The sequence below is a fragment of the Eurypyga helias genome, unplaced genomic scaffold (genome assembly GCF_000690775.1).
Source record: "Eurypyga helias isolate BGI_N326 unplaced genomic scaffold, ASM69077v1 scaffold9756, whole genome shotgun sequence".
Lineage (NCBI taxonomy): Eukaryota > Metazoa > Chordata > Aves > Eurypygiformes > Eurypygidae > Eurypyga > Eurypyga helias.
Genome location: NW_010258532.1, coordinates 11,015 through 38,909, shown reverse-complemented (window position 1 = coordinate 38,909; position 27,895 = coordinate 11,015). Strand labels below are relative to the sequence as shown.

Here is a 27,895-nt window from a genome sequence, read left to right as displayed (position 1 = left end):
TCAGCAGGACTGCATCCTCAAGGAAAATGGGAGCCTTGGTTTAGCTAAAAAGTAGTACACACTTTTTGATGTGAAAAAGGAGTAAATTGTACGCAACCACACCTTTTTTTTTCCTCCATGTTGTGTAAAGATTCAGAATACATCAAATACACTAATCATGGAGAGAAAAAATGAGGGAAAATGGAAGTAGACAGTGACAAGGGGGGAAAAAAGTATACTCTGTTTGCACTGTGATTTTTTTGAAATATAGAAGCTGACTATATGAGTTACAAACAAACAAGAAAAAACAGAGAAGATAGGTGTAAAAATTACATAGCTCTAATTAAAGTTATAATAATTAAAATGTTATGATTTATAATCACATGGTTATGATCACTAGAGTGCCTAACCTAACAGTGCTAGGTATTTACCTTAACCAGGGTATACACAGTTCAGGTGCCCCACTGACCTCAGCTGTGCCCCATAGTGAAACAGCAAAATTCTGATTAAAACTGAATTCAAATTACTGTATTCATGAATAGCTAAAATTTCTTCTCACATGCCATTGGAAAAGCAAACATTAAAAGGTCAAATAGTAAACATTTAATTTAAATTATTAATTTTAAATATACATTTAAACAAGTAAGTTATGAAGAGATTTTCTTGAAAAGTCTCTAAAAGATCACTCAAAGAATAAATGCTGAAGACTTTGAGAAAAACAGATTTTTGTTTTTAAAATGCAAAACAGAATTAAAAGATGACAATAAAATAATTGCCAAAATGGATTACAATCCAATATTTTTTTTTTTTTTTCAAACAGTTTGGAGATGCACAAGTATTTCACTGAACCGAACACTTCATTGCTTTAGTTGTCTGGGGTGCAATAGGAAAGCTCAGACATTAGTAGAGTGTTGTGAAAACAATCATTAGTAAAAAAGGGACCAAAACTCTGTGGGTTTTTTTTTCTTTAATTTTATTTTTAGGACTGTAAGCTCTCTGGGTCAAGGACCACCTCTGTGTTGGCATCACACCAAGCATAACATCTCTGGTCCCTGACCAAGTCTCTTAGCCATGGCAAGAAAGATAATGGATTATTTACTTCCTTTGTACACAGGGAAGGGTCCTGCCAGCTTTTCCTCTTGAAGAGAAGGTTCAGGAGAATGGAGAAAGTGACTAACAGTGTTCAAAGAGCCAACAGAAACCACTGAGACTGCTGTCCAAAGCCCTGACCAAAGCAACCTCCTATGCAGGGGAGATAGAGGGGAAGAGCAGTGGTGCAGCTTCACACCACTTTTACTCTGGATTATGCCTCATGTACGCTAGTGAGACTGACACTTCATAAAAATGGTAAAGTATGTTTGGTTTAGCCTCTTCTACCACAACTAAACAAACTGGTTCATATTCAATTCTATTTTTATTCACTCATATGCTGTTTACTTCCCCCCTTCAGACTGAGGATTTAACACAATTTCTGTTCAGAAAAGAATCAGATTTTTCCTCCTCACAAAGGCCATTGGACTCCTTATGGACTTCATTTTCCAAATGTATTTGCAACTGCATGTTTAATCTCTGTGCAAAATTACTGTGATTGTGTGTGAGGTGCTTAGCTAGCCATTTATGCCTGTGCATATCTCATTTTCATACATAATTGCATGTAAATTATGCATAAGAATTATGCATCTAATTACACACACATTTTTTAAAATCAACTCTATCTGTGTTAAATCGCATTACTTCTTTTCCAGACAAGGCATTTTTGATCCAGCTTATTACGTAATTTTTGATTGAAAATAATATCATAACCAGAAGTTTGAAAAACCTCAAGAAATAGCTTGCTTTTTATCCCTTAAATGTATTAGTATTCTTCATTTGTCTTGTTATGCCATCAGAATAATCACATCCAATGTCTTCTGCATTTACCAAAATTTCACTTTGTGATTTAATTATTTTCAAAGCAACTGACTATTGTATATAGTCAATCCGATTTTATTTAAAGACTAATATTGCTTCCATTTTCTTCACTATACAAGGGAAATTAATGTCGGTATGTTTATTCTGAGTAAGGGAATCTAGCACAACAGACTCTGATCTACAACTCGGGGACCCTTTGTGCTACAATAAAAATATTGATGATAGCAACAAACCATTTCATCTTTCATTTTATCCTACTGAACATTCTATTCCTATTTTTTAATGACAAGTCTCTTGTTAAAACATCAACAAACCCCCGACTCAATAAACCTCATGGTCTGGCAGCAATAAAACCTTAAACTGTCTGGATTAACAGTGACTGTAATACCGGACTCATTCAGCGATACATTACCGAGATATAATGTCTGTCATTGAACCCATCTGACAAAGGTACATAGATCTCAGTTCTAAAATTGTCGTATACCTAATCTGAAATATTACAGGGGCATTGGTAATGAATTATCTATTCGTGGTATCTGAGCCTTTCAATTATAATATTATTTGCAACCTTTATGAAGAATTTCTGACACTTCCACTAATATGAGAAAGGCTTGGAATTCAGCAATAGAACCCTTTTTTTCCCTTAAAGATCCCATGTAGCTTCAGCCAGGATAAGCTCATGAAAAAGACAATATCCCCCTTTCTCTTTTTTTCTGATTCAAGAAGTAGTGCATGCAAAAATCACTAATTCAGCACTGATGTTGAGAGTCTGGAATCCACATTGTTACAAAAGCAAAATAACAGGGAACATTCAGGAGTTGCCAGAGCAGCCTCCGTGGAAGTGTAGTGGAAGTAAAAGAAAGAGCCAAAGCAGGATACCCACAACCAGTCATCTGAACACAGGGATAGAGGAGACAGTGGCTCCTCTTAATCTCTGGAAGCTGAGGAAGGACAAAAAAACCTGTGCCAAGTCAGTCTCTCTACAAATAGTCCTGGAACTGTGAAACTTAACCCATCTTTCACCTATGGCTAAGTCTTTCCTATACACCTGTGAACTTATCTCAAATGGCAGCAACCTCTTTTGCCTTGCTAAAGGTTCAAGATCTTATGATGATTCAGAGTGGAGAAACTTAACGCTTTTATTTTTTTCTCTTAAAACTAAATCTCTAAGAAAGTACACATATGCCACTATGTTAAGACAAAATAAGTGAAGTTGCAAGCAAAAATGTCCAAAGTTACTTGTGAAAGCTTATTTTTATCCCCTTGTGTGTATGACAGTCCAATTAAACAACATGCCACAGCCAGCGCACAGGTTAAATTCACAGCAGGACGGAATTAAGTTTGCATGATCAGCCGCAAACCCGCAATTCCCTTACATACACTTAAAATAAATAACTTCACGCTATACTAAAGTAAGTTAAACCATATACTTATAATTTGCATTTAATTTAGAAATACACTACAAGGAAAATGTGCATGCAAAAGCACCAATACATTTGTCTGAAATTTACACAAATGTAAAATAACCCTTGCCACTTTTATGAAATACATAATTCATCTCGATGCATGTCACTGAACTGTAGGGATACACACACAAAAGCAGTCATTGAACTTGTGCCACTACATACAACAGAGTTTTCTCTCCCAGGCTTAGGAGTCACCATCCAGGAAGAAAAAAGTTTTACCTGATCCCTCAGAAATATACCATAGGAATTTACAGGTGAGACTACACATGATCTGAGTGAAATTCCAGCCTTCCACAGCTAAGATAGTGATCACTCTGCAAGGCTTTGAAGGTAGGAGAGTACAAACAGCCCAGAAGGTTTTGCTATATCTGTAAGAGGTAAAATTTCTATATAGTTACCGTTATCCCAATTTAGAAGTGTTCTGTTTTCTGTCTGAAACTGTTTTGGATACACTTAGGTACTCATACACCTTAGGATGCTGTGATAGGAGATTTGTGTTAGAGATGAATGCTCTGCACTGGTCTCTGTCTTCAGAATAACCCCTGATAGGGAACTGTGCTGGTTTTGGCTAGGATAGAGTTAATTTTCTTCATAGTAGCTACTATGGGGCTATGTTTTGGATTTGTGTTGAGAAGAATGTTGATTACACTGATATTTGTGTTGTTGCCAAGTATTGCTAAACCACCACAGCAAGAGTTTAAAAACAAACAAAGAGGAAAATGCATAACAAATTTTTTTGCTGCAAGACCTGTGCTGGGAACAAAATGCAGTCACAGTGTCTGAGTCTATAGAAGGACGTTTCCATCTACCTACACCTTCACAAACCTAAGAGAGAAAACCAGCAGCTGGCTGAGCGAAACACGTTGCACCTGCCAGCAGAGCATGACTTAGGGTACTGCCCATGGCTTGCGTCTCAGTCATCTGATGTGATGTTAAAGTCACAGTGGGAACCCGTTTCTCAACAAGATCCCAGCATTAGGCTTTGATTCAGCTTTTCTACCATAGAACGTTTTGCAGTTTTCAATGGAAGTCAACACGTAAGTTGTAAGGAAAAGCCTGTGAGCTTGTTGGTAGTGACTTTGTTGTCTTTTTTCTTTAGAAAACACCCATCACATGGATATACAGTAAGACAAAGTCAAAACAGGAATTTGTTCATGGCATGAGTTAAGGGGTTGTATTTGCAGAGGGTGTAGCAGAATGGGCGCTACAGTAAAAAATAAAGCCACAAAACCCACCAAAATCTCTTTATCTGGCACAACAGTCGCTCAAAAATGCAATTCTGTCACTAGGGGTCAGTATTAAGACATACTACCTTTACACAATACAGCTAGTGGCATTCTATTGTTGATTCCCTCTTTCAGAAACACAAACTTACGTTATCAAGAAGAACTACTAAACCATAAAAAAGACAAAACCTATGAAATGTCCTTAAATGTACTTCTCATATACTAGAAATTTTTGTTCCTGTTCTCATAAGTTAATACATATTCATGTAAGTGTATTATCTTACTTAATACCAATGCTTCAATATTGATCCATTATGTGAATTAGGTTCCATCTACAGTCTTGAAAGATAAAAGCTGTGATTAAGTTTCCAATTTTCTAATAGGGAATATTACTACCTAGTGATATTATTACCAAATAGTAATAATAATTACTTCCTAATGGTAATAACAAAATTTGAAATGTACAAAACCCGAACATTCTTTAAATTAATTCTTTTACAGCCATACTTGTCGCAAAACCTATCAAATCCGCTGTGGATACTGAACATGTCTGTTTAAGCAGGTGAGAGACTCTCACTACAGGTGAGCATTATCCACATGGAACGGACTGAGGATCTAATGACTGAAGTAATTAGATCAGTATATGAATTTCAGTTTGGAATAGATGAAACACCCACTGAAGTCAAGGGAACAACTTCCTTACTCCTCACTGGGCACTGCCTGTAACCAGTGAGTTCCCAACCTACCTTCCTATCCCCAACCTACTCCAAGATCTTGGAAAGCTTGATGCATATGAGAAAGCACACATTCAGATGCTGTAATAACGCCTTTAACTGCCTATATGGACATAATTTTGCTAATGTGAATAGGTCCACTGATTCTTGTGAAAAATTCAAGAATTGGAAAATTAAATAACATCAAGCTTGCTGACTCTGTAATTTTTGGGATGATACTTTACTGACTTGAATGCAGATATAATACTCAGAAATATGTAACATGACAATAATTATAAAACCCAGGAGAAATATTCTTCCAGATCATGTCTGTCATGAACCACAATTTCCTGTAGCCCTTAGTACAGCTGAACAAAACCCATCCCTTTGCTTCTTCCCCCAGACCAAACTATAACTGAATGCTATAAATTTTGCACTTAAAATAAACAATTTAAGACAAATATTATTGAAGCTGTTAATTAGTTTTCATGTCCAGTACAAAGCTCTGAATTTCATAGCATATGTTTTTCTTAAGCGGTAACTCCATTAGGTGCCCAGAATTCAGACACTGTCAAATTTATGAAGACAGCTATTAGAAATGGCATTTGTGCTACGACAGGACTGAAGAAAAGAGCTGGTCAGATTAATGTCTAACTGGTACGCTTGAGATCTTATTTCTGTGTATTACTTCTAACTAATATCGTATTTAACACAATCAGTTCATCTTAAGTACAGGAAAAGCAAAAGTAATTGATTATATTTTAAACGTGAAAAAATAGGCAGAGGCTGAAGGAAAACGTTGGTTCTGTAGTTTGTTGCATAGCACAGAATAATTTATTTTTCTGCCCAATAGATGGCACTGCTGTTTCTCTGTTTCTGTGTAATTTTTCAATTTGTGCATAACGTACATTATTGAAGGGACCGTGCCCACATTTCCTGATGCTTGGACACATCAAAAATGCACCGATTTCACAGATTCTTTACAATGGAATTACGCTGCCCAAATACACTAAGCAGTTTTCAATAAAGCAAGTTAGTGTTCTGGATTAAAAAACATGAAGTGGATGCAAATACCCAGCTGAATATAATTCTGTTCTTCCCAGAAGGAGAGCCACAGAAGCAAATTCTGACACATACATCAAGGATAGCCTCAGATCTATACACATAGTCACATCCCAAAATAATTCCTTTATTGTGTAAGAATAAGTACATGGGATTTTAAACTGCGGTATGCTTTGCAATTTTATTTTTATTTAGCTGAATTATTAACAAGTTTACAAAGAACTTATCATCACTATAAAGCAGCATTAAAAATCTGTTATTACTTTATGATAGAATTCTGATAAAAGCATCATCTGGGGTGTCAATCTGCAAACTAATGAGGCATTTGACCACCATACTTTTTTTCTATGTGCTACTGAAGCATGACACAATGTCAGCTATGCAGCAAAGGCTTAAATGCTGAAATATTTTAAAAGTAATTTTCATTATTTTTATGTCCTTTGGTAGGGATCATATTGAAAATCCATCTTTCCCAGTAAACCTGAAAATTCAAAATGGTTGGTGTGAGATTCATGTTCTCTTCTGCTCTAGATTTTTGGTTAAAAACGCTACAGGAGCCAGAGTCATTCATTAAGATATTTATTTTTGCCAAATCATGGTTGCTTGGGGACTTGTGTGAAATGACAAGCTGGTCTCTGTCCCGTTCATCGTGAACAGGTGTTCTAATTACAAAACCTCCACCATATTTGACACCTTTATTAGCTGTCTCAGTTGAGAAACAAAGGATTGATTGGGTAAGGGTATAGAACCAGCCTTTCATTGCTGTGGGGAAGCACCTAAAGGTCAAGGTTAATATACATTAGTGGGGAGTAGTACTGCCCATTGCCTATGCCGTTCTTGTGTTATTAATCAATGGAAGACCTTTATCCTTATGAGCTAGCCATTGTGGGAGCCTTAATTATACAATTTGATTTAACTTGTATTTCTTTTCATATCATAGGAAAAGCAGACAACACTTCTTGAACAAATAATGCGAACAAGAACAACAAATCCCCAGCAAAAATAGTAGTGTCTTGTGCATTGTTTACGTTCTGTAATGCATACCGTATAAAATGAAAGGGCAAGGTACACAACCTTCTATCAATATAATACATGCAAAACAGTTCACGAAATGAAATATGACAGAACACATGTATAGGACTTCAACAAGATTGAATTTTTGTCTGGCTGGTAAAAAGTGACCACATTTATAGTAAACAGCCTTTCCCTTCACTGTAGCCATTTTGTTCTTGCTACATAAGGTCTACCTGCTACTACTAGCTCTATGATTTAATTTTCTTGAAGGGTTTATAACAAGAATCTAATATATAACCAATAAAAGGGCACTAGTCTCATTAGTCTCATTTGGGACTAGAATATTGTCAACACAATTACAAAGTCACAAGTATAAAAGTGTATCAGCAGTATAAGTATATATACACTTATTTTCAGTGGTTTACAAGACACAGACACAAAATATTCCAGAACAAAATATGATTATGGTAAATCAACCTGGAATGCATTTTCTCCAAATAATTTTTTTTTCCTATTATGTGAATGTAAAATAAATATGGACCAGATAGTCAGTGAGCTGGAACTGTATCAATTTGTATCAGCTGAGGGTTCAACTCCATACATTCATTTATAGATCCTAGTCACACTTGGACCCCTCTATGACTTATTAATGGTTTTGATTTAGAAATGAAGCTTTGAAGTAATTATATAGTCGCATGGCATTCATCCAATAGACATATTTAATGTAAATTATTGCTTCCTGATTTTCACAGAAGACCTGTGATTAGATTATCTGGTGCTTCCATATTGTACTCGGAGGAAGACTGCAAAGAGAAGTGTATGCAAGCCACCTTTACAATTTCCTGACTCTGCCCAGCAAGAAACAAATACGAACTCCATTATAATGCAGAGGATCAGAGACAGCTATTTCCCTGCCTGAGGTCTCAGAGAATTGTTCTAGCAGTTGAGCTAAACAATGTTCCGACTATCTCCCTGGCAAAAGAAACTGAATGAGTTGGCACAAGCTGCTAGACCAACTCAAAACTCTCCAGAGATTCCCTTTTCACAATGTAAAACCTCAAAAGGCTGCGCTAGGAAAACCAGCTGTAGTGGAGCTGAAAGTTTGACCCCCAGACTCCAGCGCTGTGCTCTTTTCATGTGTGTATGACTCCCACTGACACCAACTGAAGAGTCTTGCACATGAGGAGAGCAGAATATCAGACAAAAAAAATCTACTATGTGAATCTGAGAACAGAATATTATTCTCTTGTGTCAAATTATGGCTCCATCTGGTAACATTAAGTGAATACTGGTGACCATTAGAGCTGAATCAATAAATTGAAACAAATAATTTATTTGGTGAGTTGTTTTACTTTTTCACTTCAAAGAATGGCTGTGAGAGGATTACAACTTCCTTGAGTATATTCCAGGAAACTTTTAAGGAATTTTATTTTATGGTTTGTTAGTTACATGTGACTGCTCATATACATCAGACTGTTCTGTTTCTTTTCCCTGAACAGAACTTTTAATAGAGTTGGGATAACAGAACTCTGTGACTGACAGTAGAATTTAGTTGATACAATTATCTTGGAACTTACAGTCAGCTAACCACCCCTTGTTAGTTATTTTGGACACTGAAGTTACACTTCATTTCTTTCAGAGAATGCACTGTGAGCACTCTCTACTGTGGGACAATAAAAACAGAAAGGCAATGCCAATAATGAGAATATCCAAGTGCTATCTCCCTCTAAGATCGGGTTTAAACCAGTCAAAAAAGTTGCACGCACCATCGAATTTTAAAGTATACCTTACTGATTCTGAATTTTCAAAAAATATCCCACATTGAATGTCTTAGATTATGAGGCATATTTTCCTCCTAGGTTTTCTTCAAAACATGATGTATAACTTTGCTCTCATTACATCTGCTTCATATCTTTTCTTGTGAAGCAAAGGTTAGTAGAGATAGTGTAACTATTGTAACCCAGATGAGAACCAACCTATCCCAAGATGACTCATAAGCACCAAAAAGTGCCTTAGTCAAATTCCAACAGACCTGCCTTGTGGGATGAGGACTGAGATGAGGCATTCTTTAAATATCAAAACATTACCACTTGTGTTCAGATTAGTGTTTTAACTAACAACTCAATTATTGCACACTCACCTGACATTACTAGGACTGGCTGCTGTCAAATTAGCTAATGCTGTCACTGCAGCTTCTTTTACCTCTTCATTGTCACTGCTTAGCAACTGTACTAGCTGGGGAACCCCTTTGAAAGAAATAATTGTATACATGAACCTTTAAATAAACCATGGCAATTGCAAAATTATAATATGTTCCTTATAAAAAGGAAAAGCACAGATTCTCAGCTCATCCTTTCCCACCTTACTTACCCTGGAGTCCAAATGCACGTTTGCTAGCTAAATTTTCACACATGGCAGAAATTGCTTGGGAAGCAGCAACTTTAAGTCCATCATTATCAATTTCCAAAAGTTTTATGAGACACTTCTCAACCTCTTCTTCATTTAAGATTTTTCTATTTTCAGCTTTAAACGGAAAAGAACAATGGCATTAATCTGCATTCATTTTCCAAATCAATGAAAGGACATGAGTTTGAATTCATACAGTAGTTTCCAACATAACACTTGCTTTTGATACCATGGAAATGGAAATATTTTGGTAACAGAGGCACCAGCAATTAAGAAATATGCATGAAGGACCTGATCCCAACCCCATTAGACTTCACTGAACTCTGAATCAAGCCCAAAAGATGATTATTAGATGCAGCTTTAAATATATACAGCCCAAGAGAATGCAAAGTTAGTTCTCTCTAAGACTTAAAACCGCAAAATGCATATAGGCTTGATGAAAACAGCTTTTCCAGTTCAACAGACCATACTTACTCGGTATCATGATTACTTCACTTCATGCTAACAAAGTCCAAATGCATAAAATCGAAGAACATACTAGTAAATGTACAATTGAACTTGGTGGAGAAGCAGTTAACATACTATAGTAGCCAAAAAAAGGTGAGGGGTGTTAAAACCTGAATTTTAAATTCTACACAGCTTGCAGTTCTTCGTCAATGCACTTTGCAGAGAATTTCAATTCCATATTTTAACCTGGTGACACAGGTGTGTTCACTGCAGACCTACACTGCAATGATCTGCAGCCCCTCAAGAAGGACATAAACGTTCCCTTCCTCTACACAGGTAACAACACAGAGCGTCTACAAAGTATTTACAGACATCTGACAATTATACTAATGAACGCACTCATCCCAAAATAGATGAGATCAAAAGTGCAGGTGTTTGATAGAAAGAGCCCTGAGTGAAATCTTTGCAACCAGAAGGGCACTGGACAGCATAGAAGCTCTGCAGTTATGAGAGTCAATAAACACTTAACCATATGCATAATTTAAAGCTGATGAATTACATGCTTGAAGTTACATCTATATTGCATGATTTTCAAATGTATCAAAGAAATTCAGGAACTGAGAAGTCAGTAGGACTTGGACACATTTGGAAATTTTACCAGTGCTTACTAATGCTTTGAGGGATCATTCCCTTATTTGGACAGTTGTCTTATGAATTAAAAGTGTAAAAAGTAAAGAATTTTTTTAAATAAAACTGAATCTGTGGTGAATAAAAGCAATCAAATTGAAGTCCACAAAGCCAATGAAAAGAAAGTTTGACTGAAAATCTAGTTACAGCAGAAATGACTCAATGCACATACATGAGATGGCTAAATGCTTTCCCCTCTCTAGCTCAATTCTACTTATTTTCAGAATCATCATAGATATGCAGTTGAAATCACTAAGCAAAAGATGCAACAAAAAACAGGGAGGATTTTAAGTGTCAACAGAACCTTGGCCACAACCTTGATGCATATCAGCCAGCTCATATCCTTGATGCATATCAGAGGAGGCCTTAATTGGGATTACAGACCATTTTGACAAGTAATGAAGTATGCCACTGGCCTGTTGCTTGTCAAACTAGTCCATAATCCCTAATAATGATCTCTAAAGGTGCTTCATGCTTCAGTAATTTGGTTCTTGTACGTACAGCAAGTTACTTATTACTATGCAGATTTTCTTAAAAATTATTCTTGCTTTTAAAGGCAGTTATGATGATGGGTAAGCATTTAATACTAAATATTATTATTTCATATAGTCATAAATTATATAATATAAATAATTTGAATGAGTGAAAATAGTGTTTTAAAATATTTTAAACAGAACAAAGAATATTTCAGTGATGTGGAAAAACTGATTTTGGATTTGAATTTATGGTAAAGAGGATGCACCTATATTTAGCTAGCTAGACAGATAGATGAAAACTATTAATATTTTAAGATCTAGGTGCCAATTCTATTTAAGGAATGAGTATTTTCTGCTGATCCTCTCTCTGTATGAGTTGTTTCCTTTGGTTTTTACTATAGAAAAGAAAGAATGTACAACTAAAAAGCATCCTTTGTACTTAAGCACTTCTCATGTCAGTGCCAACACTATATTTACAGTGATGAACTTCTTGACTCCCAAGTAATTTGAATACATTGATTTAACATGAAGTAAAATACTCAGGCACACTCAACTAAAAGAATCTGGAGTACTAACACTTCTGTTTGTTTTGTCAAGCACTGACCCCATCAGAAGACAACCTTTGTTTTTCAGTATATTTTCCTATTTCCCCTTCTTACCCCAAAATCATGATCATAATTCTATTGATTACCTATTCAGTTCACTGTAGTCACCTGATGGAATTATTCATACCAATTTCTAACTAAAAAAAAAGTTAATGTTACATAGTATCATGACCTCTCACTGACTTTGAGTTCAGATAACCCAGATAAATAAAAACCTGGTATTGTAAAAAAGTGTATGTTAATCAGGCTAGAGAGCATGTTCAGTATGCTCCCTTTTGAACAGATTTGCACTTAGATACATGTGAACAATGGGGAGAGCTTCAAACCTTAAGTTTGGCAGAGTGAGGCCAAACTCCAGTGGGCATGATCATCACTTTCTCCATACACACTCTAGCATTTTGTTGTTGCTGGCGTGTCTGACATTTTTAAAGGAAAGTCAGGCCCTCCTTAACCAACAGTCCAGATAATCCACTCACCCATAATCAGTAATTTATGGCATTAAATTATATTTTTCATTCTGAAATAACGGCATTATTTGCTGGGCAAGGAGGGAATAACAGTAAAATTCACCACTGTAATTCTGAGCATATGAAATAAAACCATTGATAAAATAATACATTAAGTTCAAAATTATGTTAGAGAACAAAACAAATTTGTAGGGGCAAAGGAATAATGACTGTGTACAGAAATATGATCAATTTTAATTTACTTAAACAGAGCAGCATCCTAAAGATGCTATTTAAAATTGAATATAGTGTTTGTACCATGTAATTTATTCTGAGATTGAGAATAGCTCTTAAGGGATACATCTGCTTTATAACAACAACAAAAAGTTGCAGGAGTCCCTTTCCAAAGGGCTGAACAAGGCATAAAACAAAACTGTTGGCTATGATCACATCTATCAGGAAAAAAACCCAAACCTAAATTCCATCTGTCAACAACAATAATTTCAAACCCAGACACTACTGTATACTCAGCTGCCAAGACTAAAAACCAGATAGATCCATGTTCTATCATAGCAGAAGTAAGCTTTTCATTTCAATGAAATGCAGTATATTTTTTCTCAAGTATGCAAGGAAACGTTAGCAAAATGCAACAATGATTATCAAACCTGAAGAATGCAGACTACTGCATGGATACTGGAAATCTAAAGAAAAAGCCATAAAATAACTTAGAGCAGTGTTGTATTATATTGGATTTACACCAAAACAAGTATTAGTATAGCATACGTTAGTGTAGCAGTTTGGATAGGCTGTTTAGTACATTTACAAACTGGCTCCAAACAAACAAAAAATGCACATATTTCTGATTTCTTTCTGCATTTGGACTATTTCTTATAGTGGCCCCAGTGTCACTTTTCTTGCCACTGGAAAGCTGACTTTAGACCAGTAGCTCTATGCATCTGAAATAAATTCAATACTTCTGGGGGCCATGTTGAGCAACAAGTTTGCTGGACTCTGTTTTCCACTGCATCAGTACAACATGTTGCCCTTTGCCTAACTGGTTGTCACCAAAATTCTACAGCTCAGAAGCAAGTATCTTAAATCTTCATTTGATCTATTTTTCCAGCTTGCTGCATCCTAAACCAACTGTCATAGGCTGAAGAAGAGAGCAAACCTGTATAATGAAACCGCATTGACTCCATTTGTAAAGAAGTATGACAAGAAGATGCATCTTCACTGACGGTAACTTCCCATGATATAAGATCATTGGTAGTACTGTAATATATTATGTGTAGCTCTTGCCATCGTGCTTTAAAAATGTGTTCAGACCTGCTTCTACTAACAGCTACTAAAACATCAGGCCACAAGAACTGAAAGAGGTGTGAAGGGGCAAAAGAAGGCTATGCTTATTTGAAAATAAATATGAAAAGGAGTAAGACGCAGTAGAAAGTAGCAGGAGCAAATATAAATCTGCTTAGCATACTACTTACAAGCCTGTCACAGGACTATAAAAATTATACTGACAGTCCTAAGTAGCATAATAAAAAATAACAATACAGGAAAATACACAAAGAAAATACTGGTATAAGAAGGTCCCTTCCTATTTTTGATAACTAAACATTAATGAAAATAATTTTCAGTGACTTGCAAAGCTTCCAATAGATAGCGATAAAAGCATACGGAAACCCACAGAATACTAGGAAAGGTAGATTCCACTCTTTTCATGTATCATTTGCAATCCAAGTAATTACAAATATTCAGGATGTCAAACTAAGGAAGGTGAGAAAAGAATTGGAAAGATAAGATGGGAAGAGAAAAAAGGAGGTCTGAAATACTATAGAAAGGAGAGATTATTTTAGCCATGCATTAAATTAGATAACATATTTTAAAATATACATAAATGAAAGCCATGATTCAACCACAAGATGATAGAAACATGAATGAAATATTTAAACTCTACTGTCATAGTTACTGTCATCAAAATCCCTGGACAGAATTAAAACCTTCTATAGACGGAAGTATGTTATTACTCACATCGCATTTTGTTACACCGCACCACCAGGCATATGCTGCAACTCAGAAACCAATGTATGGAAGGAATTTCAAATGTAGATTCATATAAAGAGCATCCTTGTGAGCAAAAGTGATGAGCATTTTCTGCCTAATTCAGAATTCCTTAGTGACTCAAAGAAGAGCATATAAAAAAGAACTATAGGATGAATAATTATAAAAAGATGACAATGAAATTATTTAACTCTACTGGGAATATTAATCTGCAAGCCATTTGAAAGGCTTTTTTTCACGTCCCTGTTAAAGGAATTTGCATTTGAAATTGCTTGACATTTAGACGAGCAGTTGTATGCAAAAGGAAGTAAACTTGTAATTAAGTCTTAACCAATACTGATGAGAAATAGTGCCAGCAGAGATGGCTTAAGATGGCAGTTACCTGGCGTCACTAAACAAAAGATAAAGATAATTTTCAGAACTCCACTTTCCTTTTTGAGGAGAGCTTTTTGCAAGAATATATTACATTTAAAAATAAATTGAGGCAAAATCTTAACATTTTCATATCTATATATAGCCTAGCATCCAATTGCTGCTCTGATTGCCAAGATTCATCACTGTTATTCATTCTTGCCAGTGTTTTCCTCAGCACAAGTACTACCCTCAACCAGATAAAACAGCCTCATTCTGGATGAAAATTTACTTCATAATCAAATTCACGTGCATGGATTTTTAAAAAGTCACATACAGTCATATGCTGCTTTGGTAATTGCTCTTGCTGCATTCCTCTGAATATCAGGAACAGTAGAGACTCCTACAAATGAAAGGAGCTTTTTAAGGCCTCCTGTCTGCTGAATCAGTTGCAGAGTATGCACATCTTCTAGACAATTTCCCAGCACGGCAAGAGCTTCCACATGTAGATCGCTGAATTCCTGATAAGGAAAAACCCCCAAACAAATAACCTTCAAATCAGGATTAAAACATCTTTGGCTTTTAACTTTGTAGAATAATTGTTGTAACTTTCTTTTGGACAGTTTATTTATCCTGCAAAGCACATATTTGCATACTCATATTTTTTGTATTATTTCTTTGATCTGCCTTAGGATGCAACACAATTTATCAAAACCAGTAAAAACCCCAAAAGTCTCTCATTTATATCAAAGTAGGTCAGGCAGGTACTCAGAAAGGACCTGTCATCTTAGCATTTCAAAAACTTCACAAATTTCTCTATGCATCATATTTCCCATGGTGACATCTGAACTCAAGATGCACTAAAATGAGTTCCATAATAACATAAACAATGTAATTTCCAAGGTAGGAAATTATACTTAAGGCCATTGATATTAAAGGAAATTCAGAAAAAAAGATCAGTGTTCAAACTAGGGACCAGCCCCAGAGCTCAGCATATAATCAGAAATTTTGGGAAAACACCATATTAAAGGTCGTATGGTGAATTTTTCTGATATTTACAACAGTTTGAGAAATGGACAGTAAATGTAAACCAGTATTACTAACAGCAATAGAGCAATAAAACAAATACAAACATTTCGGTCAATCCCTTTTCTTACTATGCTAGGTATCCTGGCTTATCCTATTTCTACCATTGTTTGCTTCAAGTAAGGAGCTTTTTCTTCTTTTATCACTATTCCATAACATAATTAATATTTCCCAGTAGTCATACAAACATTAGCAGCAAGAATGTAAAACTTATCGGGCAAGTAAACTGTACATTGGTTTCCAGTATATTCAGAAGACAGTCTAATCCTTTATTTTCTCCCAGTATTATCCTGGTTTCTCTGTCTTTGCTAATTACTTCTAAGGTTTGAAGGGCTAGCAACTGAATAACTGGGTATTCAGATTTCAGTAGTTCCAGCAAGGGTGGAATTACATTCAGTGCACGAACTGCAGCACGGCTTTGAAAATCCTGCAGTAAAATATTCAACAAAGAATGTTAGTGATAGAGAACATAACAGTACATCAATTCCTGACTTTACAGAAAGAACACCACAAATCTGAATTCAAACATACAAAAGACTCAATATTCCAAAACTTCCAGTTCTGATGATTTCTTTCTTTTCAGCTAAGAATCAAACCGAATATAATCAATCCCCAGCAACCTTAAATTCTAATTATTTATTTTTCCATGACTGAAGTACACGCTACAGAACCTAGTCCTGCCTAAGGAACCTTATTTACTCTTGGTTTTGCCATGTTTGTCTCATCATACATGTTTCTTAAAGAAAGTTTTCTGAATTTAGTTTAATAATTTTTATTTACCTTAGTGGGGCAAAACTAGTGTCCACACTGTACTGTGGCTGCCTTGTTATATCTTCTTTTGTTTTAGTAATTATAAAATGACACTAAGATTTCAACTTTAAACGGTGTATATGCAGCTTAATAAAAGGACAGTAGTAGATTATATTAAAATAGAAAAAAAAATTACAATTTGCTTTTAAATAGCTTACTGCACATGTGCAGCATGCAATTATCCTTATCAATATAAGCAAGCACCAGGTGCAGTTATCCAGATATACCCTGCAACAAAGACAGCGAGATAGTAAAAAAGGAGAAAGTAAAATGCGATTCTGAATAGACATGCTCTGATGCCCCAAAAGAGATAGAGTTATAAACTGAATTCATTATTGAATTGATTCACTTAAGCCATGGAAGAGAACTGCCACACAAATGCACCATTCTTTTGCTAAGCAGCATATGGATGACATTAGTGCTGGGTGTGAAAGTCGCCAATAACAAATCTATTCCTCCCAGTATGGGAAGTAGCTGTTGACAGCATTCACCTATCATTAAGACGATGTTCGAAATTGTGACTATGGACTTGCTGACCAAAACAAGGCACAATGCAGTTGCTAATTCTTTAATTTACAGGATTATTCCAATCTTTTAGATAGGCAGGTTATAACTCTCATTACTGAGATTATAATTTTCCAACTAAGAAAACAAATTCATATTTAATTAAAAAAATCCTAATCTGCTTCTGATCTCACTTCCATTGCTGCACAGCATGAATAATTGCATTAAGTTCAACCGAATTAGAGTAAAATCAGCTATATTCATAACTAATGTAACAATCACAGACTTGGGTGTAATGTTTTCAAATACAATGATGAACACGGGAGAGTAAAGGAACCAAACGTTTTAAAAATATGAACCCCACAGAGGATGGCGGTGGAGGTGTGTGTGTAAGTGCTTATCTGCCTCTAATGTAAAACAACAACAAACTTTACCTGCACCAGGAGGTAGATACATTCAACGGAATTCTTCTTCACATCAGGATCAGGGCTACCTAGTAGTCTGACAAGTGGTTCTAATCCACCTTGCTCAAATATTTGTACTTTAGTAGTATAGTCAACAGCCATATGTGCTAGACAGAGAGTAGCAAATTCATGGATAATTACATCTTCTATGGGAACAAAAAGAAATATCTTAATCAAATTTTATTCAGCACAGTATATGTTCACTAATCCAGTAGTTTACAATATTATTTGAAGTCAATAAGCAATAGCGGTTAATCATACCTGACATCTCCATAAACATGTTGCTCCATCTGTACAACATAAAACACTACTCAGGGAGTAACAGAGCCACTCCTATAAAAGCAATTACCTATTTAACATGTAGCATGACAAATCATAAGTTACAAGGAAGATGTTATTAAATTGTCTGATCAAATGGCAGTCATAAATTATTTCTGCATGTATTTTTGCACTAGGAATGAATACTACAAGCTACCTTCTGGCACCAGCTGTGATATAAGTGAATTTGTGACATTCAGTTCCCTCAGCAACTTCTTGACATCATCTACAATGAAATAAACACAAATACAAAGTCTTTCATTTGGCAATCTTTGCTAAGAGAAAGGTACTTATGGTTATTCCCTGAGAGACAGGAAGATCTGACTGGGAACAACACACAACTGAAGTTATACCTAGACCATAATGGGCCCAAAAAACACACGGGAGATTTTCAAGTACCAGGTGACATTCTTTGACATTTGATATATACAAAGTTGCTCAATACTTCATTGAAACTTTACTCAAAATAGTTGCATCTAGCATGTTCTGATTAAATATTTCACAGTTTTAGTTGTCAAAGAAGTCATAACCCAATAGTTAAATTTATCAGACTAAAAGCACTCCTGCCATTATTTGATTTCGAATCCATCACTTTCTAATTTCATGCTAACACAGCCCTTACTGCAATTAGAAACCAAGAATCATATATTTCTTATTAAGATCACAGTAAAGACTTTCAGAATGTGTTTTTATTGTTGTCAATGGCAAACTAGCAAAACCACAACCTATTCTATTTGGATAGAATAACCAAAAAACATTCTTTGGGACAGACATCATGGGATCTTAAAGGGCTGTGTTGTTACTATCAAGACTAACAGCATTGAAATATAAAAAAAAAGGTATGAGCTGAATATACTTTTAAAGATGTGAATATAAATGGAAGATCTTCAGTCATTCAAATGCATGTTTGCCCAGCAGCATTGGAAGCCAAGGCCTGAAGGGAATAACAGCATGTTAATGCTGAGTTGAAAGTAAAGTAAGGAGTATAATGTCCAGTGCCACATGAAAAGTGGGTAGCAGTTGATGAAAAGGCTTAAATAATGGTTAGAATAGCCCCATGCAAGACAACTGGGTAGCACATCTATCAAAATAAGACCTGATTTCATCTTCAGGTATGTCTACATACCACTCACTGCAGCTTGATCGTTTGGCACTCGGCCACCAGTATGGATGTAATACAGTCATTTTCACCTTATAAAAAGGTACAAGAAAATCTGCATAAACAGTGGTTAAATAATTTATAATGGTATGCACTACCTTGCCAGGAATGCAATGTCTCAGATATTCAAGACTACATGAATTTCACTAGCTCAGATACAGATGAAAAACATTTACAGCTGCACTGACCTGCCAAGGAAGCTGGGTAAATATCCATGCCAGTGCTTGATAGTTCACAGCTTTTTTTGGTTATCAATTCCTGAGTTAGCTACTTTAAATTTAACACATTTTCTCCCTTATCACTGTAGTTACACTAATGCCTGAAGTAACAACTGATATTTAATGACAGCATTTTCTGTAGATGACAAATACTACTTTATCCTTCTCTTCCCACTTTTGTAAAAGAGAAAAGCGTTCCATGTCCACACTGTTGGGCATCTTATGTAGTCAGGTTTTCTCTGACAGACATAATTCCAGTGTGAAACTGTTTCAATTTGGCTCCATCAAAACAAAAATAGGTGTTGGAGGAAAATTAACTTCACTTGCAACTTTTTTTCCAACATCAGTGTAGTTCACTATAGCTGAATTTGTTCCTTTATTTTGGGCCATTAATATAGGATTTTTTCACATGGGCCACCTATTGCTTTGATGACCACTCACACACATCGAAAAATATTAAAAAAATGGAGACTCTTACGATTAGAAGCCATGATGCCAAATACCATGATGGCATTTCTACGTACAATTGGATCTTCATGTGAGATGAGTTTATATAGACGTTCCACTGCTCCAAGACCAAGAAGTGTCACTTTGTTTTCATCACCTGAAAAGTAATTAGGTTAAAAGTTCTGTAAAAATGCAACAAGCTTACAGTTCTAATGTAACAAAGTAAAACAGCTACCAATCTTTTATTGGACTGTAGAACCAAAGAACAAAGGCCTTAACAGGACCTTGGGAGACCATCTAATCTACATCCCAAATAAACATGTGTCAAAGAGTATCAAGGATTAATAGCATCTAGGATTAATTCTCATTTGTAAAGCAAAGGATGCTTCGGTCTACTGGACACTCAACTAATTTGTTGGAGAACGTAGTGGTAGTAAAAATGACAGCTTTCTACTTAGCGAATTACAGGTGAGTGATATCATTAAGAACTCATTTTATTTTCCTCTTTCCTTGCTTCTCAATTTTGTTGTCCTGAAAATAACAGTTAATTCATTCTGTGGATCTGCACTACCCGTCAACTGAAGCAACTACCAGGATTTGGATCATTAAATCCACCCGGAGATTTCTACCACCTGAGAACAGAGCACTTTGTAGCTGAATAGGTTCTGGCCATGCAAAGAATAGAAGCATTTTCTATGATTACAACCTTCTGTTCCTACTCACTCAAAACTCATCCAAAACCCAGGAAACAAAATCCAAAACTTACACCTATTCTCAGTTCCCAAAACAGCTTCATAATTAATTTTCTGATGAATTGCTACAAGTGAGCAATGTGAGAAGAAACTGTAGAACTATGTTCATTCTCAGGCCAAAACACAATTATAATACAAGAATTATTTTTTTATTGAGGGATGGGACTTAATTTACTAGCAACATTCAAGAAACAAATTAACTGCAAAGTAAAATCAACTCTTTCTCTTGTGTCACACTGTGAAGTTACAGCTCAGTCTTCTGAAAGATTGCAAGAATATCTACATTAACAATTTAAAGGATTATTCATTTAGTAGAAACAGAAAAACTAAATATCCATCCTCTTGCAGTGTGCCACATGTTACTGTGGACAGCAGGGAAGGAGCTGTCCTGGTTTAGCCCCAGTCAGCAACTAAGCACTACACAGCCACTTGCTCACTTCCTCCTCCCCTGGTGGGATGGGGGAGAGGATTGGAGGAAAAGGTAAGAAAACTCATGGATTGAGATAAGAACAGTTTAATAATTGAAAATAAATGAAATAAAATATTGATACTAATAATACTAATAATATGTAATGAAACTACTACTACTACTGATGATTTCCCTTCCAACCCAAACGATTCTATGATTCTATGATAATAATAATTAATGAAAAGGAAAACAGCAATGAAAAAAACCCCTAGTGATACCCAGCCAGATCCCAAGCAGAGAGAGAGTGAGAGCCCCCAGCCAACTCCTGCTAACATATAGTGAGCAAGACATTTCATGGCACAAAATATCCCTTTGGTCAGTTTGGGTCAGCTATACAGGCTGCATCTCCTCCCAGGTTCTTGTAGAGAAGGAGCTGGGAACACAGGGGCAGTATCAGAAAATTAAGTCTTTGGCTTAATGTAAACATTGCTTAGCAGCAACTAAAAACATCAGTATGTTGTATTTTTCTTAAAAACATCATAGCAATACAGATCTAGTTTATATCTAAACCAAGCTCTATGAAACAGAGAATATAATATTCTACAACAAAATGATAAACGTTTCCTGCACATAAAACACAGGACCTCTTTATAACTACAAATACAGGTTTGACAAATATTTCAGAAAACCCTAGAGATAAAATGAAGATTTCAGTGCTAGGAAAATAAAAGATGGTGAACTACTATCAAAATCTAAGTAATGCAAAGGGAAGTTCATTTCAAAAAGACTAACCTTTTGATGCAAATTTATACAGAGCATCACATGCTTTGGCCAAAACTTCCTCTTCAGAAGAACCAAGCATCAGCACAACCGTTGCTGCTGTTTTGCTTTCAATCAATAAAGGATCAAACTACAAACCAAAAAAAAAAAAAAAAAAGGAAAAAATAGTTTGATTTATTCTGAGCCTTCCTGTGGGTTGCAGCAAAATCCCACATTAAAAAAAAAAACAAAAAAAAAAAACAAAACCAAACCACCACCCCAAAACAAACACAAAAAACCACCAACAAAACCCAAACTAGTTTGTGATCTACACTGAATTAGAAATACTAACAGGAGTTGCTACTTGGAGAATACTTGGAGAATTTTAATTTTTTAATAATAATTCATCACACTGTTGAAAAATAATAAAGAACAATTGACTTTCAAATACAGACATGATTTCATCCCGTGTGAAGATTTTGAGAAAATCTTGACATTTTCCTGTTCATATCTAGGAAGACTTGAAGGCAACAAATGATGTAATTCTGCTATGTATGTAAGAGCATCCTGTGCCTTGGGAACCAAACATGAGAAAATGTTTCTTTTGAGGAGCTGTGCCAGAGCCTGTGAACGTAAGTGTTGTAAGAGGCAGAGTTCTTCTGTGCCATTAACACTTTGTGGTTACTTTAAAAAAATAAAAGAACCTCTCCTGTGCCTTCATCAACTCTGTTCACTATTTCATCATGATCTGGTACTAGCTGAAGTATTTCCATGATACAATCCCTGCTCATCCAGCTAGAAATGAAACAAAGTGTTCATTTCCACTTCTGACCTCTCATTCAGGAAAAATCTTCCAACAAATCTGGCAGTTTTCATTCTCTTAATAGACTCTTTGAGACTAATATCACTTGAGAGAGCGAATCTTCTAAAAAAGACTTTCATTCTTTAAGAAGACTCAAGGATTTCTGAAAATTCTACCCCCTGAAAAACTGTAAGCTTACTTGGATTTAAAATACTTTTGTAATATGGAAAAACTCTCTTCTGTCTTCACACTTTAGGCCTATAGATTATCTGTGTTACATACAGAAACTACTAGATACTGGACTCATGAAGGCTCTCAGTATCAATGTAATGATGTTTAAAATACAACAGATTAATCATTTAAGAGAGCAATACAAATTCTTTACAAATATTATTACAATGTATATCCATACTGTATGTATTTTAAAAGTCTATTATTTGTTTTACTTCATAAACCAAATAGCTTTAATAGCTACATCAGAGGCACATGTTGCTAAACAATAAGGATATGAAGATACATATAAGCCAATTGACAAGCAAGGAAATTATTTGGAGCAAATATTTTAAAACATTATGTGAGTGATAGAAGGAAAATGAAGAAACAGGAGGCATTTTGTTCTTCCCCAGACTTGTTCAAAAATAAGGAATAATATAATACTAGTACTCAAATTTCTAAATTCATATTTTTCATAGGTTTTAAAATGTAAATGATTTCATCATCTTCCATAAGGCATTTCACATGATTTAACAGGCTGCAAGATCAAGGTCCAAGTTTCATTAATAGTTAAGAGGTCATCTGGCTAATGTGTTTAACTGGTCTCCCTAGCTTCAAGCAGGTGTGAAAACCTGGAGACACTGCCCAACTTCATGTGTGCTGTGACAAGGTGAAGGCATGGGACAAGTCATGGAAGTAATCTCCTTTTTTAAGAAAATACAATCAGCTTACTGTACCATAAGTAATTTTGCTTAATAATGAGTCAACAACAAGATTTAAACCAAATAGTGGCACGGTGGTCCAAGTTACATCTTAATGATGGGCCTAAAATGATGGAATTCTTTATGGGAATTTTCAGATTGTAAGGAAGCAAAAAATTCAATTTATCACAGTAACATTCATTCTACCCATTCTACGCAGTTTGTTCATTCTATCCATATGAGAGGCACATGGGAGAATTAAGAGATGACTGCAAGTCCCTTTAGCCACCTTCGTACTTGTCTACAGCACATTTGTGTCCTTGTGTGGACAGAACGTGATCCTCCAGGTGAGTGCTGTGATTTAAGAACAGAAATATCTCCTGAGTCTGGCAAATACTTGGTGATTGGATAAAACTAATTTTTACTAAATGTTGTTAGGCTTCCAGAATAAAATAAATACAAAGACTGATCTTGGAGGAAGTTTAGTAAGAAATGAAATATGAGAGAAGAGTCTTAAATCCCAGTTATTTATTTACATTGATCTAATATCAAAGACACTATTATGTTGCTCCATTTTCATTGCCTCCTGTGTTCACAAGTAATCGTATAAACCACAATTCAATGATAATTCCTAGGATTTTATGACAGGTTGGCACATGAGCAGAGTGAAATTGGTCTAATCTCTATCCATTTGTATAGAGATTAGATTCACTACTACTGCCTGAAATATTTAACAGGCACTTCCCTATTAGAAGCAGTTCTGTGCTGAAAACACAGTAAGAGTCGTCACTGAAATCAAAGAGGACTGAGCAGGTCAGTGATTTCCTGGAAAGTAACATTGTTCATCAAAACTACCACAGGATTGGATGTGACTTTTGCTTATCATAATGCCAGTTCCCTCCTCTTTCTTATTTTTCATCACTGCTTGCTCCTAAATCTTTATACATCATTGCAGACTGTTCCCTTAATGGCACACACAGGCCAGATTACGTGCTAGAATAATATGCCTGAAGTTACAACCAAATTTGCATTAAACACAGAACTTAACTGGTTTATAAGCAACATTTCCAACATTCACTTTATGTTAAGAAAAAAGCAAGTTAAGGGAAAAAGCAAGCTGTAATTCAAAAACTCCTGTATGTCTTTGATCATAATTTTTGTGTACATTTAACTTCAAAGCCATTAGAAACTGCAGAGTATTTAGGATTTTTTTTTTGCTTCCATCAACTTAAATTAGGTTAAATTTAAGATAATTCAAAATGGTAAAACAAAATGGACAAAAGACTCATCCATCCCAGCATTCTGTCTCCAGCAAAGGCCAGTAACAGGTGTGGGCAAGCAGACTACTGAACTTTGCTTATATTCCCTTCTGGACTCCAGCACTCTGCAACCTAGAGAACTGGTGAGCTAGCTTGGTCTAAAAACTTTTGCAAAAGCTAACCAACTGTATTAACCAGATCACCATTATCCACCTGCTCACTGATTCCTTTAAGAAATTCAAACAGATTTAGAGATCAAACTTTCCTCTAGACAAGCAATATTGATTCTACCCCATTCCCATCATATTTATCCATGCATCTTCTTTGTGTGTGTGTGTATAACTATTTCTACCAATTAACACAGCATGGAAGACAAACTTTCTGGCCTGTAATTATTAATGTATTCCTTTTTGAAAACGAAATTTTCCACCCTCCATTCCTCTAGTACAATACATTAAGTACCACAACTTCAGACTTTAGTTATTTTTCACTTAGAAAAGACCTGGGCAAATACTATTTATTCATATTTGGGCAATTTCTTCACATTTGCTTTAGTGATTTGCTACACAGCTTTGTCTTGACACAAGGATAAGTAATTTTGCTTTTCTTTTATGACTTTAATCACCTAATAGTGTCCCTCTAAGAAGCTTCTTGCTTCTACTCAATTTGGAAAAGATTTTTTGTGAGTTTTTGTATCCTTGCTCATTCTCTCCCAAAATATTTTGGTGCACTGTGACATTGTGCTTTTAATTCTCATTTGTGAGTGCAAATGTTTTCCCATTTAGATGCAAATCTCACCTTTTGAAGGACATATTTATCAGCCATTATTCTACTGTTTCATCATACTGGGATTTTTTTTTTTTATTCTTTAAATCTGAATTAACTGACTACAGGTCAGCTTTATACTTGCACCTTCTGTAGACTCTTTAGAAGCATTAGTGATATCTTTGATATTCTTAACCCCTTTTCCTTTACCTAGAAAAAACAGAGCTAATATATACCTGGTCATGTTAATTGTTTAAATTCTGGCATTGTCCGATCTCCTGTACTAACAACATAAATCCAAGATATTCCATTGAATCACAAGGAGTTGGTGTTGGAAGGCACCTCTGGAGATTATCTGGTCCAACTGGCCTGTTCAGAGCAGGGTCAGCTGGAGCTCGGGACTAGTGCAGAGTCTTACGTTGTATATCTTCAAGGATGGAGACTCCGTAATGTCTCTGGACCACTTGTGCCATGTTCCATCATTCTTACAGTAAAAGAGGAATTTTCTTCTTCGTTTAAATGGAACCTCCTGGGTTTCAGTTTGTGCCCATTGCCCCTCATCCTTTCACTGGGCAACACTGAGAAGAGCCTGGCCTGACTTCTTTACGCCCTCCTACAAGGTTTTTATACACATTTGACATTCTTCTCTCAAGACTTCTCTCAAGTCCCAAGTCTCAGTCCCTCCTCATATGACAAATGCTCCAAGCCTTTGGCAGGCTTGTTCCAGTAAGTCCATGTCTCTCTTGTACTGGGTAACCCAGAAGTGGACACAGCATTCCAGGTGCAGTCTTACCAATTTTGAGCAGAACACTATAGTCCCCTGGCTCAAGTTGCTGGCAACACTCTGCCTAATGCATCCCAGGGATTTGTGCACATTGCTGGTGCATATCCCCCAAAATCACCAGGTCCTTTCCTGTGAATCTGCTTTCTAGCTGATCATCACCCAGTTCATACCCGTTCTTCCTCCCCCAGTTGCATGACTTGGCATTTCCCTTTACTAAACTTAATGAAATTCTTGTTTTCCCATTTCTCTAGTTTGTTGAGTTCCCTCTGAATGGCTGCACAACCATCTGGTATATCAATCACTTCTCTCAATTTTGTATCTTCTGCAAACTTGCTGAGGGTGCACTCTGTCCCATCATTCAGGTCCCTAATGAAGAGATTAAACAGTACCAGCCCTGGGATCAACCTCTGGGGCACAACACTAGTGACTGACTTCCAGCTGGACCTCATGCTGCTGATCACAACCCTTTCAGTCTGGCAGTTCAGCTAGTTTTTAATTCATTTACACTGTCTATGTATCTTGCCTGTGCTTAATCAGTTTGTCTATGAGGATGTTATGAGAGACAGTGTTGAAAGCCTTGTTGAAATCAAGGTAAATTAATATTTAGGTATTAAATGCTCAAAAGAGTGTTTCTGTGGAAACTGAATTTCAGGACTTGATAGTGCCACTTCATATATTCCACCTTCTTCACATCATTATTGTGAATGAAGCCATTTTCAAAAATACTTGGTATTTTGCTAGCCGGAGTAAAACCACAACAGTATCTATAGGTTTCTTTCAGTGACAGTGCCTCAGTATTTTCTCTAGTGGCAATCTTTAGGCTTCCCTTTTAATGCCTATGCCCTCACTGATGATCAAATAGTAGTATTGTCTAGACCAAACTTAATGAAGATATCATATGAAAAGTTCTTACCGATCTATGTCAAAGCCAGCATATTTTATCTGCCTGAATTACTGTCTAAGGTCATCCATACAGATACAGAGGCTCAAAGCAATATTTTTCCTGGAGAAGCCCAATGCTCAGAACATATAACAGTAAAAGACAAATTATGAAAGGCAGGGAAAACAAAGTCCTTGGGAATACTTTCTGAAACATATAAGCAGTGGCTAGGCTAAGAGATGTGTTTTCCACCTGTTCCTAGAAATCTATCAAAAATAGTGATCGTCTACAGTACGATGTATTCTCAGAGCATTCCACATGCACGAAGCCCCCTTTTATATGCCTGTCCACATTATCTCAAGGTTTCTTTTCTTGCAGTTGACATTTTCATAAGCAGATTATCAGTCAGAAGATAATAGATAATACATCTTGTATTTTGTCTGCATCTAATTTCCTGCTATCTGAAATATCCAGGAGAAATATAAAGTTTTGAGATTTGATTTTACACGATCACTATTAACAATATTCTCATAGCTAGAAGATTTTCTTTTTTTAGTTGATAGCTACAACTAATCAATGATCTAGTTTCATATTTAATACTGTTTTGCTATGCAACATTCATGTTTTTTTCTGACAGGACTGCTAGAAGAGCTACGCTAGCCTGAAGTACAGTAAGGGTAAAAATGAAGCCAAAAAACTGCAGATCTGGTCTTCA

General features: G+C 35.8%; 1 protein-coding gene across 2 annotated transcripts in view; it reads right to left on the bottom strand.

Moving 5' to 3' along the window:
* ARMC3 (armadillo repeat containing 3) overlaps window positions 1-27,895 on the bottom strand; it is a 48,897-nt gene that overhangs the window by 19,421 nt on the left and 1,581 nt on the right. For both annotated transcript variants that reach the window (XM_010154372.1, XM_010154373.1), the window contains exons 2-9: window positions 21,810-21,927; window positions 19,888-20,013; window positions 18,190-18,258; window positions 17,685-17,860; window positions 16,169-16,363; window positions 15,188-15,371; window positions 9,742-9,894; window positions 9,512-9,617 (exon numbers count right to left, since the gene is read on the bottom strand). In XM_010154372.1, the coding sequence (XP_010152674.1) occupies window positions 9,512-9,617; window positions 9,742-9,894; window positions 15,188-15,371; window positions 16,169-16,363; window positions 17,685-17,860; window positions 18,190-18,258; window positions 19,888-20,013; window positions 21,810-21,927 (1,127 nt within the window). The remainder of the gene's footprint in view (window positions 1-9,511; window positions 9,618-9,741; window positions 9,895-15,187; window positions 15,372-16,168; window positions 16,364-17,684; window positions 17,861-18,189; window positions 18,259-19,887; window positions 20,014-21,809; window positions 21,928-27,895) is intronic.